The sequence below is a fragment of the Peromyscus leucopus genome, chromosome 9 (genome assembly GCF_004664715.2).
Source record: "Peromyscus leucopus breed LL Stock chromosome 9, UCI_PerLeu_2.1, whole genome shotgun sequence".
In the NCBI taxonomy this organism is placed as follows: Eukaryota; Metazoa; Chordata; class Mammalia; order Rodentia; family Cricetidae; genus Peromyscus; species Peromyscus leucopus.
This window is the reverse complement of record NC_051070.1, coordinates 1,029,815-1,046,096: the sequence shown is the minus strand read 5'-3', so window position 1 is coordinate 1,046,096 and position 16,282 is coordinate 1,029,815. Positions and strand designations below refer to the sequence as shown.

The 16,282-nt window shown below is 40.8% G+C and overlaps 1 protein-coding gene across 5 annotated transcripts in view; it reads right to left on the bottom strand.

Moving 5' to 3' along the window:
- Positions 1-1,838: 1,838 nt before the first annotated feature.
- The window catches only part of Nalcn (sodium leak channel, non-selective), a 309,764-nt gene continuing 295,320 nt past the window's right edge, over positions 1,839-16,282 (bottom strand). For 4 of the 5 annotated variants that reach the window (XM_028868293.2, XM_028868291.2, XM_028868292.1 and 1 more), the window contains 8 exons: positions 15,140-15,272; positions 14,374-14,489; positions 11,745-11,902; positions 9,114-9,264; positions 7,294-7,443; positions 4,994-5,111; positions 4,325-4,420; positions 1,839-2,603 (listed from right to left, as the gene is read on the bottom strand). In XM_028868293.2, coding sequence (XP_028724126.1) covers positions 2,410-2,603; positions 4,325-4,420; positions 4,994-5,111; positions 7,294-7,443; positions 9,114-9,264; positions 11,745-11,902; positions 14,374-14,489; positions 15,140-15,272 — 1,116 coding nt within the window. In that variant the 3' untranslated portion in view covers positions 1,839-2,409. The remainder of the gene's footprint in view (positions 2,604-4,324; positions 4,421-4,993; positions 5,112-7,293; positions 7,444-9,113; positions 9,265-11,744; positions 11,903-14,373; positions 14,490-15,139; positions 15,273-16,282) is intronic. The other variant, XM_028868295.2, reaches the window with a different exon arrangement.

Sequence of the window (16,282 nt, the reverse complement as noted above, 5' to 3'; positions counted from 1 at the left end):
TGGAAACATAACTAGGAATATCTGAATGTCATCATACAGCTTTTTTGTCCCATCCTATTCCCATTGAGCCCCCTTGAGTTGCCATATGGACCTTGTCTGTGTGGTCTGTTCTCTCTCAGGGGCTCTGCATAAAGTATTGCACCCCTCAAGAGTTCCTGTGTCCTTGGACCTGACAGCTCCCTTAATTAAAGGCAGTGGGTGGTATGCTGACAGGGTTGTCACTGATGATTCCCTCAGGACCAGAGAACATGGGTGGCTCTAGTTTTCCATCTGCATCACTCAACCTGCATATTTCATTGGTTAAATCCTTAAAGAGGTAGTGCCTGTTTTTACTGACCTGTCCTCTGTCTGCTTCAGGTAAGTCACAGGCTTCAATTATCCAGGAGGCATTGCTGGCTTAACTAAGTGTAGGGATGCCACAGCTTTGAATGCATTGCTATTTTGTCTTTGCTTCACTACAGAATGAGTGACAATGATGTTTTTCCCAAGTATTCATTCCAGACTTTCCAGGAAGGGCTCAATGTTTAGTGGGAATGAAGCTCTATTACTCAATGTAATGAGCAAAAAAAAAAAAAAAATAGTTTATTTCCTTCTTTCAGCCCTAATGCCAACCCATGCTCTGGCCACGATTGCCTTCTCTGCCTCATCATGAGTTTGGGAGGCATGTGATAGTCACCTAGCCTTGTTAGCACAACCCTAAAGAGGAACATTCTGGCTCTGGGAGTTGACCTTAAATGATTACCAGGGACAGAGTTTTTGCCAACCAAGTATGGATTAAATATTCCATAGAGGGTTTATAAAATGCCAGCTACAGAGTGCTGCATCCCATACATGTACAAGGAAAGGGTTTAAAAATGATAACCAGATCATTGTAAATTCTTTTACAAATCCAATATTTATTTTGTTTTTATATACAAAACTCAAATTCCAAATGAACATAAAACAAAATAAAATTCCCCCCCTAGATGCATAAACTTGAATTGCCTATTATCTCATAGGTACAAGTACCCATGTAAGCAATAGATGGCCACATTATATAACATCTTTTATACAGAAAGTATATGATGTTTGGCTATTTGAAGAATGTTAAATGGAGAAAGGGATATCATAAAGCAACCCAGGAGTCAGAGAATTTCTACATACTCAATCTCTTAAAATAACCTGAACATCAAATCTGCATTTGATGATGACAACTTGGGGAGGCCCAGTCCAGGGTCTACCAGTACTTCCCAGTCATTTTGTATTTCTAATTTTCCCTGAGGACATGGACCATTGATGTGTGGGAAAAACACAAGTAAGTGTGGTACTCCAAAATTGGGTTCAGAGTGATGTTCTTTCACCCTTCTATCATTTCTATACATGATTCTGGTAGCAAGAAAATTATTTTGAAACTAGCACAGCAACCATATATTCGAGCCAACCCATAATGCCCGGTTGATTCATAGCTAAATGGCTGCAGCAAAGATAAACCATGGAGTTGATGATAACCTTTCAAATGTAAACCTTTTAACTAAATTGAGTCTAACACTTTTATTCTGTTTTCTAAACTCAGTTATTCAAAGGATTTTTCAAGATTTCGAATAATTTTTATCTCCCCATGTCCCTGAAGTGATCTGCCTACTGGTTTGTTTTACACCAGTTAGTGTTTGGGGCCAGATCCTTTACTTGGGACCTGAACACACAACTTTCTTGGAATCAGGCAACACTTTCATTAGAGTACTCAAAGACAGAAATCAAATTTCTCTGATTTCTGAATACTTCATGCATATTTTTGAAAATAACATGAGAAAAAATATGCTTTTAAAAATTCGGAATCTGTAGTTTTAAAGCTGTTATCATTTTAGCATGAGCTCAGTGCTGACCTTTTCAGATCAATCATAAATAATTTCTCCCAAGGGAAATACTTCTATTGGAAATGGGGAAAAATGAACTAGACTATAACTTGTGTACTATGAATATGGGCCACTTTGGGCTTAGGACTCTCTGGGAGAGGTCATGATAACATATAAGAGAGCAGATGAATACATCTTAGCTTACACAGACAGAATATATATGAATGTTTGATATATAGCTGCTACTGATGCAGCTTCTAATATGCGCAATAGTGACATTATATACATTTTCTTTTCTTGTGTTTCTATGATTCAAACACAGGGCTTTGCACATGTTGGACAAGTGATCTTTCACTGACCTATATCCCTACCCCCAAATAGTCTTTAATACATGACAGTAATCCACAATACATACTGCTTTGATAGACCATTCCTACAAATGGACAAAAATCTATTTAGAAAATCCCATACCAAAGTGAAATTCAGTTTATAGCAATTACAGATTGCTCTCTGGATGATGCAGGAAACCATTAGGCAACAGTTTTCACCCTGTGACTTCCTTTGTCTCGGTTCCTGTCTAAATGTCCAGAAGGTCATCTCCGCTCTCATCACTCTCCACAGTCAGCTGTCTGGTCCACCACTTCTTAACCTCAGAGCCACAGGAAGCTGTGTCTGGCATGGGGTTCATCTTGCACACCACAGACTTCATGGCTGTCCTTCCTCCAAACCGTAGGTTAACTGAAGATACCGAATGGCTTATTGGTTTGGGAGCTGTGGAATTAAGAAGAGTCCCATTATCAGTTGGTTCTGTTTCAGCATGCTTTAGCAATTCCTGGAAAATCATGATACTCTGAGCAGTGGTGCTTTTGGCTCCCAATTCCTATCTCCAGGTATTAAATAAGAAACCTTTTCAGTGTTTGATTCTTCCAATAAACTTATGCCTATAGGCAGCTAATAATAACTCTTGGGAAAGCATACTTCTGGTTCTTTTTACTTTAAGCAAGGTAGAAACCACAAACAGCCCCAATTTGTGCAAAGTAGAAGTGTTACAGTGGTATGTTTAAGCTGGGGAAACAAAAGAGTGATAGTGTAGTTCAAAAGGAGAGATGGGGTAGGGAGCAGGTATGGAAAGAAGCAGCTTTGGGTTTCCATTGCCTTGGTCTTGTGTCCCATGTGTAATCTACAGATGTGAAGTCCCTGGCAAGTACCTATCTCTAAACCTAAATTTTCTCCATTGTAAAATGAAGAGAATGCAAATGTGCTCACTGTAGGGCTGGGAGGCTGAAGATGGGTTATTGAGATGACCTGACAAAGTGTGATGCTTGGTGCCTCCTTAAAATGTTCTTCATATTTCTCTTTGCCCCCTCATACTTTGTATGCCCCTGCTTGTCTCTGTGGTTATCGCCATTTTTCACCTTGAGGCTACATAGACAAGCACTACTGTTGATACTTTGATAGCATTCCTATCACCCATTTAAGTGAATACCAAGGAGGGACATTCTCCCCAGGTCATCTCTCATATCTGCCCTGTAGTGTTGGATTAGCAGTGTGGACTATGCCCTTATCACTTGTGTCCAGACTGCTGTAATATCCTGTAGCCTGTCACCTGCTTCCAGGTCACTGCCTGTCGCTGGCAGAGGCAAGTGAACTCTCGGCTGTTTTGTCTCATCAGTCTTTCTAAAGTATAGGTGGCCAATGTCATCTCTTTCTCAGAAGTCTTTAATGTCTCCCTTCTAACTGCTCATAGTATGAAATTGAAACTGCCTAGTCTGTATTTTAAGGGTTTTCACATTGTGGCCCCTTAGCCTACTCAATCTTACTTCCTGCCTCTCCTATCTTTACTTAGACCAGACAAAAATTATGTCCTCTCTGATCCCTCATCAGGTCCTTCCTTACTGGTGGCATTAAGACCCATGGCACACCTGTAGCTTCAGAATGTAAACTGTACTGCCATCTGCTTTGTGAATAGACATGTGGCAGAAGACGTTTCAGGGTCACTTATTGTCACTTGGTTGGGGCTGAAGCTTAGCATGGTTAGAGGAGAGAATGAAGCCCTATTTCACCATAGGCTTAGATCTTAATAGAGAGGAGACTGGGATGTGTGCAGAATTGCTCCTCCCCAATTCCTGAGTGTCCCTTCCTGAGATCATTCTGGCTTTCTGGCACCTCACATTTCTTTGGAAGAGAACTCTTACTAAGCCAGTAAAATGTGGGGAATAATAGAACTGTGAGGATTGAATGATCCAGGTAATGCCCAGGGAGTAGTGACTGGCACACAGTGGTCAGTGCTACATGAAGGTTTGTCATTGTTACTGCTGTCATTGAGATAAAGAAGCTCATGCCAGGGGGTGATAAGCTCAGCTACACAGCATGTGTTGGGTTAAAGTGGGACCTGAGCCTTTTCTGAGAACTCCGTGGCATTTTCTGAAGATCATATCTACCCATTCCTTCTTAGATAAGTTTTGCCCATATTTGAGATGCCTTGACTGTACCCAGGAAGCCCTTGGAAACCTCTTCCTCCTCTCTTTCTGGATCTTGGCTGTAACATCTCATTTTGTTAACAGGTGCCGTCTTCTCAGGGATGGCAGCTGAAAATGAGGGCCAATATAGTTACGTTTAGAGAAGTTACTTTGAGGAGAATGTTTCTGATAAGGGAATACATTTCATTGTTTCACTGTCTATGATAATCAGATAAACACCCTGTTTGGGTCTGAAATGTCCCCAGAGGCCCTGGGTGTTGGAGGCTTGGTCCCAACTTGTGCTATTGGGAAGTGGTAGAACTTTTAAAAGATGGTACCTAGTAGGTCTTGGTTCATTGGGCTCATGCCCTGGAAGAATATTGTGGGATGCCAATCTTTTCCTCTTTGTCCTGGTTGTGATGAGGTGAGCAACTTCCTCATCATGCATTCCCACTCTACTATGCAGCGTTATTACAGGCCCAATAGCAACAGATAAACTGACTGTGGGCTGAAACCTCCAACAAAGTGAGCCAATAAACCTTTCTTCTCTTTAAGTGGATTTTCTCCCATATAAGTTATGGTAACAGAAGGTGAAGTAATAGAGATCTGCATATTAAATAAAATCTAAGACCCAAAATTTAAAAAGAGAGCAAATGCCTCTTAAATGTCCCCAATAGGTAGAGAAATGACTGATGTACCTACCCGAGGGCAGACGCCATTGCCCAAACTTCCTTTGGGGTTTTCCAGGATCTGCGGCATCCTGTCGACTTCCTCCTCTGTCTGACAGAGTAGGGCTCAAGAGTTGCTGCTGACTGCTTGTCTACGTGGGAGAAGAGTTAGTCAGTTGTGGGTCTTTCTCTTAAAAAAACACATATTTAATTTATCACAAATATTTATATAGCTTTATGAGGTATAGTATGGTAATTATCACATGTTTATAACATGCAGTGGTGAAGTCAGGGTAATTCTCACTTTTGGCTCCTCAAATGTCTACCATTTCTGTGTATTTGGAACTTTGTGACTTTTCTAGTTATTTTGAAATATATCAGAGATGTTTGAAGACCACATGTGACAGTTATCTTCACTGTCAATTTGATGGCCCCAGGAAAGCCCAAACTGAGGACTACTTGATGCTGAGGACTTGTAGGCCCTTTACCTCTATCTCTGGCACTGTGTTCTTTCCTAACCACTCTCATCTTTTTTTTAGATTTACTTATCTATCTATCTATCTATCTATCTATCTATCTATCTATCTATCTATCTATCTATCTATCTATTATCTATCTATCTATCTATCTATCTATCTATCTATCTATCTACCTATCATCTCTCTGTGTGTGTGTATTTGTATGTGTGCATCTACAAAAGTGTATGCCACACATGTACAGGTACCCACAGAGGCCAGAAGAGGGCATTGGATGCCCTGGAGCTAGAGCTATGAGTGGTTGTGAGCTGTCAGATGTAGGTGTAGGAAATTGTCCTTGGGTCCTCTGGAATAGCAACTGTCTCTCCAGTCCCTCACTGTCTTGGTTTTCACAACACTTTAAACCTTTAAACACTCTCCCCACACCCTTGGCTTTTAGGATACCTCTTTGGGAGCTCTGAAATCATTACTTCCCCTCTATCATTTGTCCTGTCTCAACCTGATCTGGTTCCTCCTCATAAAGCATTGCCAAATGTCTTTGGGCCAGACCTGTAGATCTTTCTATTTACCTCTTTTGCTGACTGCTCTCATAGATTCTGTGGAAAAGGAGACAAGCGATTCCTGGTTACTTGTAGAGAGCCACGAAACTCACACAAAACTGTACCAGGATATAACATGTCTGTTTGGAGCTTCTGCTGGCCCATGGAGCCTTATGCTTCAATTTGTCCCTCACCCCGACTGTATTGCTGTTCATCACGAGCTCAGCAAAACTGGAGGCACTGCACAATGTGCTGGATGGACTCCATGTGATTAGCATCAAATCATTATTGCAGCCACATAAATGGGTGGGATCTCCCTGCAAGCTGCTTTTCATAGCACAGAGCTCTCCCAGATGCTGGTAATTTTTGTTTTTGTTGTTTTGTTTTTGAATACACATGTAGAACAGTTTTGAAAATGAAACTAGCTGTGTTTTAATAGACAGAAGCTACTTAAATATTTTTTCTTAATTCTAAATGCTTCTCTGATGCCCAAATAAGAAAGGATAAATCCCCAAATGAATTTGATTATTGAAGAGGGTCAAAAGCCAAGTACATCCATTTTGCTAGCTTTACTGAAAATTTCCAAGATGTGCTAAGGGGAAGAAAATATTTATGGCAAGGCTTCATGTAAATCATAATCTTTTTAAGCACATATTTCTATGCTCAAGTTTAGCTATTATGAAAATATTAATCTTTTAGACAAAAGAAGCAAGCAAACAACATTCAGGATGTTAACCATTTTTAGTATATGTATTCTATAGTTTGGATCTTGAATGGCCCATAAGTTGAAGGCTTGGTCTCCAGCCTAAGACACTAATGGGAGGTGGCAAAATGTTTAGAAGATGGAGCCTAATGAGAGGAAGTTGGGTTGTTATGGGCGTTGGGGGGGGGGGCTGTCCTTGAAGAGGATTTTGGAGTCCCATCTCCTTCCTATCTCTCTTGCTCCCTGGCCACCACACTTTCCCACACATTTTCATCATGATGTACTAATTCACTATAGCCCTGTACAGTGAGCCAACCACCCCTGGACTGAGTATCTCAAACTGAGAGCCAAGTAAACCTTCCCTGCTTCTAAGCTGATTATCTCAGGTATTTTGTTTAGTAACATAAAGTTGACTAACACATCATACAAACCATAATTTTACCAAGAAAATATCAACTGAATTCTAAGTGACAAAATAAAAGTGTCTGGATGTACATATTTTTGTTTCTTTTGCAACAAAAGGTCACCTGAAAAATACTGTCACTTTGTCTGAAATGTCTGTGGTCAGGATCAACTCCCACAGAACATCGTGGATGAAGAATACCTGATCTCCTACCTCAGGTTGCGTATTGTGGTCCTGGCTGTTGGCATTAGTGTCCTCGCTTGGCTGGGTGGTCTCAATGCTGGGAGGATTCAGGAAGCGACTCAGCTCTTGCTGCTGGCTCTCTCTCAGGCTGTGGATGATGCTGCATGACTGCTGCTGTTTCTATAGGAAGATGCTGTGCTTTCATAAGGGGGAAAGATACCTAGCTACTTTGTCCCATTCCCACCAAGCCACAGTTTCTTCTTCCCTCTTTGAAGACCTATGGGTTTGCCAACTTCTTAGGAAATTTCAAGTAAGAATCTTGAACTAGTTTTGAGGCTGTCAGATTGATATATGTCTTGGAGATTAGAAGTATCTCCCACGTTTTCCATTTGTTTAACAATTGGACTTGTTCTACTCATCCATGTTAGTTATTTAAAATAACTAATGCGGGTGTTTTATTTTTCTTTATTATTTAATTCTATCCTCATTTAACCAAATGCCAGTCCCCTCCCTCCACTTTCCTGAAGGTTGTAAGCACCAAAGAGTTTTTAGTAGATGAGGAGGAAACTTACTCCTGTCTTGGTTCTGGACTTTGTAGGGCAGCCTGGTAGGCCAATCCAGCAGCCTCCTCAGGGTCTGAGCAGGACATTTGTAATCTCTGGAACAAGCAGAGCTATGGTAGCCTTGCTGTGATTGGGTTGCAGTGGGCAGCTGGCCTTGCTCTAGGAGGCTGTGCTAGAGTGATTATTTTCTTTGGGGATTTTTTTCTCTGTTTCTATAGTGGGTGTTGTTCTGAAGGGCAGGATCAAACAATCTTACATAACATTAATTGTATTGCATGAAGTATTAACTGATTGGTTTGCCTTTCTTCTCTGTATGTGAAGCATAAGTCAAAACATTCCTAAACATTAAATGCCCAATAGAAGTACTCACTGAGAATACAGTATATGCTAATGGAGTATATATTCATTAATAAGTGAGAGTCTCACACAAACTTACAGTTTAGGAGGCAGCAAGCACATCATTAAAATTCTATGAGAGATGGTCTTTGGAGACCAAACAACATGATAAACCATATGTTGGAACGTTTTGCAGCAATTTAAAAGTAGTTTTGTAAATTCAATCTCATTAGATATTTTTGGGATTTTGTACAGTTGAGTTTAATAAATGGAGATCATAAATATTTTAATACCAGTAAATTGTTTTTTAAACCTTCATGTTATACAAATTTGATTCGATTGAAATGTGTGGTGGAGCCTGCTGAGGAGAATGAGGCTGAAGCTGGAGCAGAGTTAAGGCTGTAGTAGCATCAGACACCCTGAGCAGATGAAGATGATTCATTTTAAGGGATATCAGGCCAGTCGCTGAAGGGTTGTGTTGTACTATTGAGGACATTCTTCTCTTTTGCTCCTCTTTCTTTGTGTGTGTGTGTGTGTGTGTGTGTGTGTGTGTGTGTGTGTGTGTGTAATGGTGTTAATTGTCAACTGGACAGAATCCAGAATCACTTGAGAGATGGGCCTCTGAGCATGCTTGTGGGGAATTGTCTTGATTACTGGTGTGGAAAGACTTATTATAATTGTGAATGAGCAACAGATTATATAAAATGTGGAAAGTGGGCTGAACACTGGCATATATCTACTCTCTCATTTCTTGATTGTGGATGGGATGTGATTACACAACGCCTGTCATGTGATTAAATTCCTACCATCTTGACTACCCCTCCACAATGGACTGTGCCCTTGAACCAGGATAAGTCCTTCTCTTTTAAGTTGCTTTTGTCAGAGTATTTTATCACAAGAACATGAAAAAAAAAAAAAAAAAGCCAGCCATGGTGCTTGTGGTTCACTCACAGCCCTGATGCGTTTTAAGCACTTCTTCAGCCACATGCGAATGGTCTGCTTAGCCACCTCCTCCTCTATGGTATACTCCAGCTGCTCCCTTGCCAGCAGCTCCTCCAGTTGCAGGCTCTTCCTGATGTCCACAGAGCGGTAGGAGAGCATGCTAGAAGACAGGAACAGTAGCACCACTGGTCAGATTCATCTGGTGTTTAGAGCCTGAGATGTTCAAAATGCAGAGAATACATCTTTCCAGGCAATCAGGGTAACATTTGATGCGTCTCACAGCTGGGTGAGTGGCTGGTTATGTCACCTCTGTGTCTCCCTTCCATTGTGTAAATGCTGAGGATAGTCTTGGCACCTACCTTATTGAATAACCTGGCAAGTTAATTAGAACAGTGAATTAATGCCAATAACACTAATACTTAGTGCCTATACTACAGAAGACCCAGGTTAGGTGGTATCCACAGCTCTAGCTGTCAAATGCGTACTCTGGAATGTTCTTTGCAGAAAGATTATTCTATCCACTCTTTTCTCATGGTTAGCACTAATTGGTGATGGTAAATATCCTTGCCTATGAATTATGCATGCCACACTCCTCTTCCCTCTCTATTCATTTATCACTCTGCATCTTCCTTATTAATTTCAGAATATGCAAGCTAGAGCTGAGTAATCTCTCTCATTTAGTCCTTGGCTCAACAGGTCCAGACAATGGTAAGTAAAACTAACATTTTTGTGAAGAGAGGCAGTCAGATAATTCCTAGCAGGGACTGGCCAAAGGGTAATATAAACCTATCTGGTAGTACTGTACACTTTAGTGTAGCTTCAGTACTCTGGACTCTCATACAACCTCTATTGTGAGCTTGGGGCCACCATCAGAGCTCAAGTCACAGCATAATAACTTTAGTAGTACTCGGTTATTCTATTTCTCTTCTTTGATAAATGTGCTCCCATTGTGGAAGAAAATACTGCATTGTGTTTTATAAAATGTTTCTAAGTTCTCCAGACTTATCAGAAATTTTATTATTATTTAACTTCCATAGAGCATGGAGGGTCAACATCACCACCATTAGCTTTGCTTGGGTCCCTTGTGTTCAGATGCACTGCAATGCTCTAGAGAGGCCAAATGCTAATTATTCATAACAACAGTAGGTCTGGGTGCTTTGTAGCTAACCTAAAAACACTCTACCACCACAAGGAAAGATCAGCATTCTGAAGGGCATGTCATTCTTTCTTACATATAATCCTGTCACATCTTTTTCTGTGCTCCTTAGCTTTTTCATGGACAAAATGATAGTAAGAGGCAAAATTAGTAACTTCAGGGAACTTTCCCTAGTCCCTTCCTTTGCTGGTCTGACATTTTTTTCTTCTTTTATTTACAAGTGGAGTTTTATCTACCTGAATGACCCCCAAATTTGTGACAATATCCAACATTTAACATGCCAGGTATATGCAACATGAGTAACACAGCTACAGTCAATCAAATGTTCAAGCCAGTTTCTGTGTCACAGATAACTGGCAGGGAAGTTTGTGAAAGGTTTCTTACAATGATGTTTCACACGAAGGAAATCACCTATATTGAATTAGATTTCATTTAGTTTCCTTGATATGGGACATAAGTTCTTTTTGGCTCATTAAATAATATGCATTTGAGGTCAAACGACACTGTAACTTGAAAGGACTTGTAGAACATAAAGATATTTTAAGATTTCTGTCAAGAGCTTCAGTGTGACCTTATGTGTAGAGTTCACTGCAGAACTAGTTAAGATGTGGCCAGACTAGAGTATCTGGGGATTTATTCCAAAATGACTGCTGTCCTCACAAGTGGGATAATACGTGTGTGTGTGTGTGTGTGTGTGTGTGTGTGTGTGTGTGTGTGTGTGTGTGTGCTGACAATGGCCTGTGAAGATGAAGACAGAGATCACAGTGTAGATCACACTGCTAGTTAAACATTGCAAGAAGCAGATCTAGGGGAGGGTTATAACAAATTCTTCCTCACAACCTTACAAGGAACCAACCCTGCCTTTGACCAGGTTTTTTTTTTCTTCTGGAACCATGAACAACAAATTTCTGTTGTTGGGACTTGAGCACAGTGGCGATAGTAAGATAACACAGATGCTCCTAAGAGAGACTAAAAGGTAGAGCCGAGTTTGAGCCTTTGTCCCATCTGGTGCTCATAAAACATGCAGAAAATGTTTTAAGCAACAGGGGCAATTGTGAAAGAGTAGGTGGGGCAGATTCTGGCCAGACTCACCTGAGTAGGAAGATATGGATTTCAGTCCACATTTGTCAAGGAACCAGGTGACCCCGACAAATCACTTAATTCTTGCAGGACCATCCCCTCATCCCAAAATAAAGAGACAGAACCATTCCCTCCAGGTCTTTTCTTTCTTTCATTCTGGGATGACAGGTCACTGCTTCCTATCCTCCTTGTGTGAGGCATTGATCAGACATGATCATTATGAAGCAGTGAGAAAGACTACTTCATGCGTAGAAAGTGTGCCCTTGCCTAATCACAACGGCATTATGGCAACTCAGGTTTCAAATATCCTTGGTAATTGAATTTGTGGGCCTCTGTGTGTCACAGCTTTCATTTCTAGCCTTAGTAAATCTCTGTGATATTGGGCTGTGGAACCAGCTTCATACCTCAAGACATCATGGAAAGTGACATCACCACCATTGTGTAGCCTCTCCATCTCATAGCACATGTGCTTAAATAGGAGCTTGTCTTTGTCAAGATCCACTTCCAGCCTTCCACGTAGCAATCTTAACAGGAACTTCACTCGGAAGGTAGGGATCACACCCTAGGTGAGACAGTACAAGGGCCAGCAAAGTGAGTCATTAGGAAGCCCCAGGTATTCACTGGGAAGGGATCTCTTTTTACAGGGAAACCCAGACAACAAAATGAATCTATGAGCCAAGACTGGTGGCTCAAACTTATAACCCAAATACTGAGGAGGCTGAAGCAGAGGGATCACCAGCATAAATAGTGCCAGACAGGAAGAAAGTCATTGGTTTCTTTGGAAGCTAGGCAGAATGATGTGTGCTAAACATGTGATGTGAGGTACTGAGCAATAGCTTTCTGCTCCTCTGGTCCAGAGGTTTTCATAGCATTGACTTCAGAGCCAGGGAGGGTAAAGAACATATATGTAGCTCTCCCTGGAGTCACCCCTTAGTGCTTATGCCCAGCACATGCATCTCTGATGAATATCTTCCTAAGAGTAGGCAGTACACATGTACACAACCCTCCCCACTTAATTAGTGTCTTAGGACTTTTAACATTTGTTATTTTGCTTCCATTGAACACCTTCTTTGTAAGTCTTCTCAATGATTAAATGACCCTGGTGACCTAGGGCTTCATGCTAGTCATTAGGATGTCAGTGTGAATTGGGGTGTGGTCTTTCCTGCACATATCAGGTGAGATCCAGTTCCTGTGGGTAACAGTAACAGAGAAAAATGCAGAGCTAGATGAGACAAAAGAACCAGACTAAGTATCCTTGTCTTCCACAAGTTCACAAGAGACTGGAGCCCAATTGGGGGACAGGGAGTACTAGTGTAGGCAGAAAATAAAGCAGGGTGAAGAGGCCATACCCTGTCCTGCAGACCCTGGAGTGTGACCAGACCTTGTCTTCTAGAGTCTTACTTATGACAACTATGCTAGCTCCTTGCCTTTGTACTCTCAACTCTTCCTGAACTATGTTTAGGTCTTCCCAGGATAGATCATCCCATGGTTGAACTTTCCTCATTTCTTTATGTGAGCTCAACTATCAGCTTCTCAGCTAAAGGATCTACCCCAAGCCCATCCACTTTCTGCCTTCTTCAACACAATCTTAACTTCTGGAACCAATATGAGTTGAATATCTCCTACCAAAATGTTAGACCCAAAGGTGTTTCACATTTTGGGTTTTATGGGCTTTGGAATATTTGCATCTATAGAATGAATTATATTGAGGATAAGATTCAAGTCTAAGCATAAAATTCATTCATGTATTTTTTTTATTTTTAATCTTTTCAAAAAAGTTCTTATATATCCCAGGCTGACCTTAAACTTAAGGCTTTCAAACTCCTGATCCTCCTGCTTCTGTCTCCCGTGTACTAGGATTACAGGCACAAGTGCCATTTGTTTATGTTTCACCATGCCTTATATACATATCCTGGTAGTGATTTTATACAATATTATTAGTGTGCCTGAGTTTTGACTGTGAGTTGTCATGTGAACTCAGGTGTGAGTTCTTTCATTTGTGGTCTTGTAGTGATACTACAAAGAATTCAAAGTCTGAAGCATTATTTTGGACTAGCGATAATAACCTGTGCCATGAGGACCATTTCACCTTCATGGGTTGCCCCTCCTTTAGGACATAAGCTCTACCGGCACAGAAACCTTGCCATTTGGGAATTGTTTTACCTCAGTGCCTAGACCTGTGCTTTGCTTTTGGAAAGTAAAGATTAAAAAGATGTCAAAGAGGAGAGGAAGAAGAAGAGAAGAACATGCAGGATGCTGTGGAGGAGAAAGGGGAAAGAAGGGAAAGGAAAGGAAGTAAGTGAAAATAAGTAAGTTGTTTCTGCTTTAGGTAATTCTCTTGAAATACTAGTTGAGATATTTACATACTAACTAGTTCAAAATAACCAGGTATCCATGCACCTAATTAATTTTTGGTAGTACTGGGGATTGAAGCCTGGGCTTCTTCCATGTTCAGCAAACACTCAAACCTGAGCTACGCCTTCAGACATCACTTGTAACTCATATGTGTGTTTCATCTAGATGACTGCTTAAGGTTGAGGTGATGGTAAGTCTGTAGTAGGTTTTTCCTCTGGGACCTGCAATTCCCTTTCTTTTGCTCAAGCCCAGGGCAGATGCCCTTTAGTTTTCTTCCTTTGTTGACCTTCTGAAAGTCTAAAGACCAGGCTGTTCACAGTTGGAAAGAACACGAGGAGAGGCCATTCTACACCCTGTCCTTTCACACACTTCTGACTCAATGACAGGTTTCTGCATTGCAGTAGTGACAGTTCCAAATTTAGTCTATGTCAATTTTTAGTCTGAAGACTCTTAAAATATGTAATTTGTTTTCTTTGAGATAGAGCAGGAAACAATGGCCCATTCCCCCACCCCTAGGTTGAGGAAGACCTTGAACATCTGACTCTCCTGCTTCCAGTTCCCAAGTGCTGGGAGTACAGTCATGAACCACCACACCCAGTTTTATGTGGTGCTGGGGATCAAATCCAGGATCCTGTGTGTGCTTGGTAAGCAAGTGAGCCACACCCACACAGTTCCTACCTCTCTTTTATCATCCACCATGTTCCATATGATTTGAAAATGGCGAAGATCATTGTAACTTAAAAGCTGGTCCTCTTCAGTGGAATAAAACAAGGAGAAATTCTCCACAATTATGGCTAAGAAAAAAATTCAGATGTTAGACAAGTAGACTAATGTGTCACTTTTTAGAAAAAGTAAAATATCTATTATAATAATAGATGTTATCATTCACATGGTAAAGCCAATTTTTCAAAGTGATTTCAGTACAGTTTCCAAGCTGACATGTCTCTCACTTGGACTAAGCTATTTATTCAGCACTTGCCTTTCCAAACATGAGGGTCATGGGCTCAAAAGCACTCTGTGTAGGCATTCATGCCAGCTGGCTCCTACTCTTACTTGAGAGTTCCAGGGCATTTTAAAGGATCATATTGGGTCTGGGTGGCCCCACAGCTGGGTGGACAAAATGCATCTTTTAAAACAAAAAATGTGATATTTTGAGGCTATAAAAGTAGCTTTCCCTGATTTGTGTTCAGTTCAATCTATGGGAAAAGCTCTTTGGGAATTAATGAGCATAATAAATAGGACAACTCTCGAAACTGCAATCAACTGCCATTTCCATGCTTTTCAAAGGTCTTTTCAGCTCCTGGGTTGAGAGGCAACAAATTATAATTAATGCCATGAAACACTCGCCCCAAGCAATCCAGGATAATTACTCGAAAATTGTACATAATTATCTAAGTACCTGAGTTTGAAGAGATGAATAAATAATTCCATGAACATATCTTACCTACAAGCAGATTCAGCATGATGTAGGCGATGATGACATAGAATGAGCAGAAGTACATAAGTGCCCCTGCGTAATTGCCACAGTCTGTTGCCCAGTATGTAAATTCATCTGGAGTACAAAATGGAGGCTGAACCTGTGAGGCAGTGGGGGACATAGAGGGGAGAGCGAAAGAACTGAAGGGCATGGGTACCTTGTGATGGTAGTGCTCAAGGAACATGTTCATGACAGTATGGTTGTAGTTGATTTAAAGCCATCATGCAAGAACCACACATGCCAGACACACACATCATTTGCAGCAGAACTCCACAAGAATATCTGATCTACGTTATGCTTTTGGTCTTGTAGATGCCCCAGTTCAGTGCCACTGATAGAAGTAGAATGCAGATGGACAGGTTTCCCGTGGGAGGTACCCTTCCCATCTTCACCAGTTGTCCCTAGCGTCAAACTTTTGAAAGTCAAATAAAGAGAAATTTATTTTTTTCTGACTTAAGCAATGAATTAATCTATACATAAGTAGAATACACATACCAAATTCACATTCAAGTTGCATAAGGACTAATCCACTATCCTGAGACACCAAAGTGAGATGCTACAGAAATATATAAGGTTCAGTAATGAAAAGCCATGTGTTCTGTAGGACCCACAAACCCTTCTGTGATACTGTCCTGGTTTCTCAACAGAACAACTAGCTCTTTCTCCTGCATCCCACACACTCTTTTGGGACTCCTATGTAGGATTTATTAGTGCTGCCTTTTGATGTACCTGATTTGATAAATTTTGTTTCCATTTTTCATGTTTAAAGTTCCCTATGCCCTACTATATGCTATACTTGTGCCAAGTGTTAGGGATAAGCTAATAACAAAGACACCCCTGTTACTTGAATGCTGACCACACTTTAACATCACAGTTGCCAGCATAAGGATAATTGCTCCATGTGGTAATTTAAATTTAATTTATATTGATTAACAAGCAAAAATAAATGGAATGTAAAACAGTTCTTCAGATGCAACTAGTCACACCAGTAGCTCAATACCGAGCCATACATGGCTAGCAGCTTCCTGCCTAAACAGCATAGGCTCCTTCACTGAATGTCTGTAGGACATCATTGGTGTCTATGAGGTGAGAGGGAGGGGAAAGAAAGAA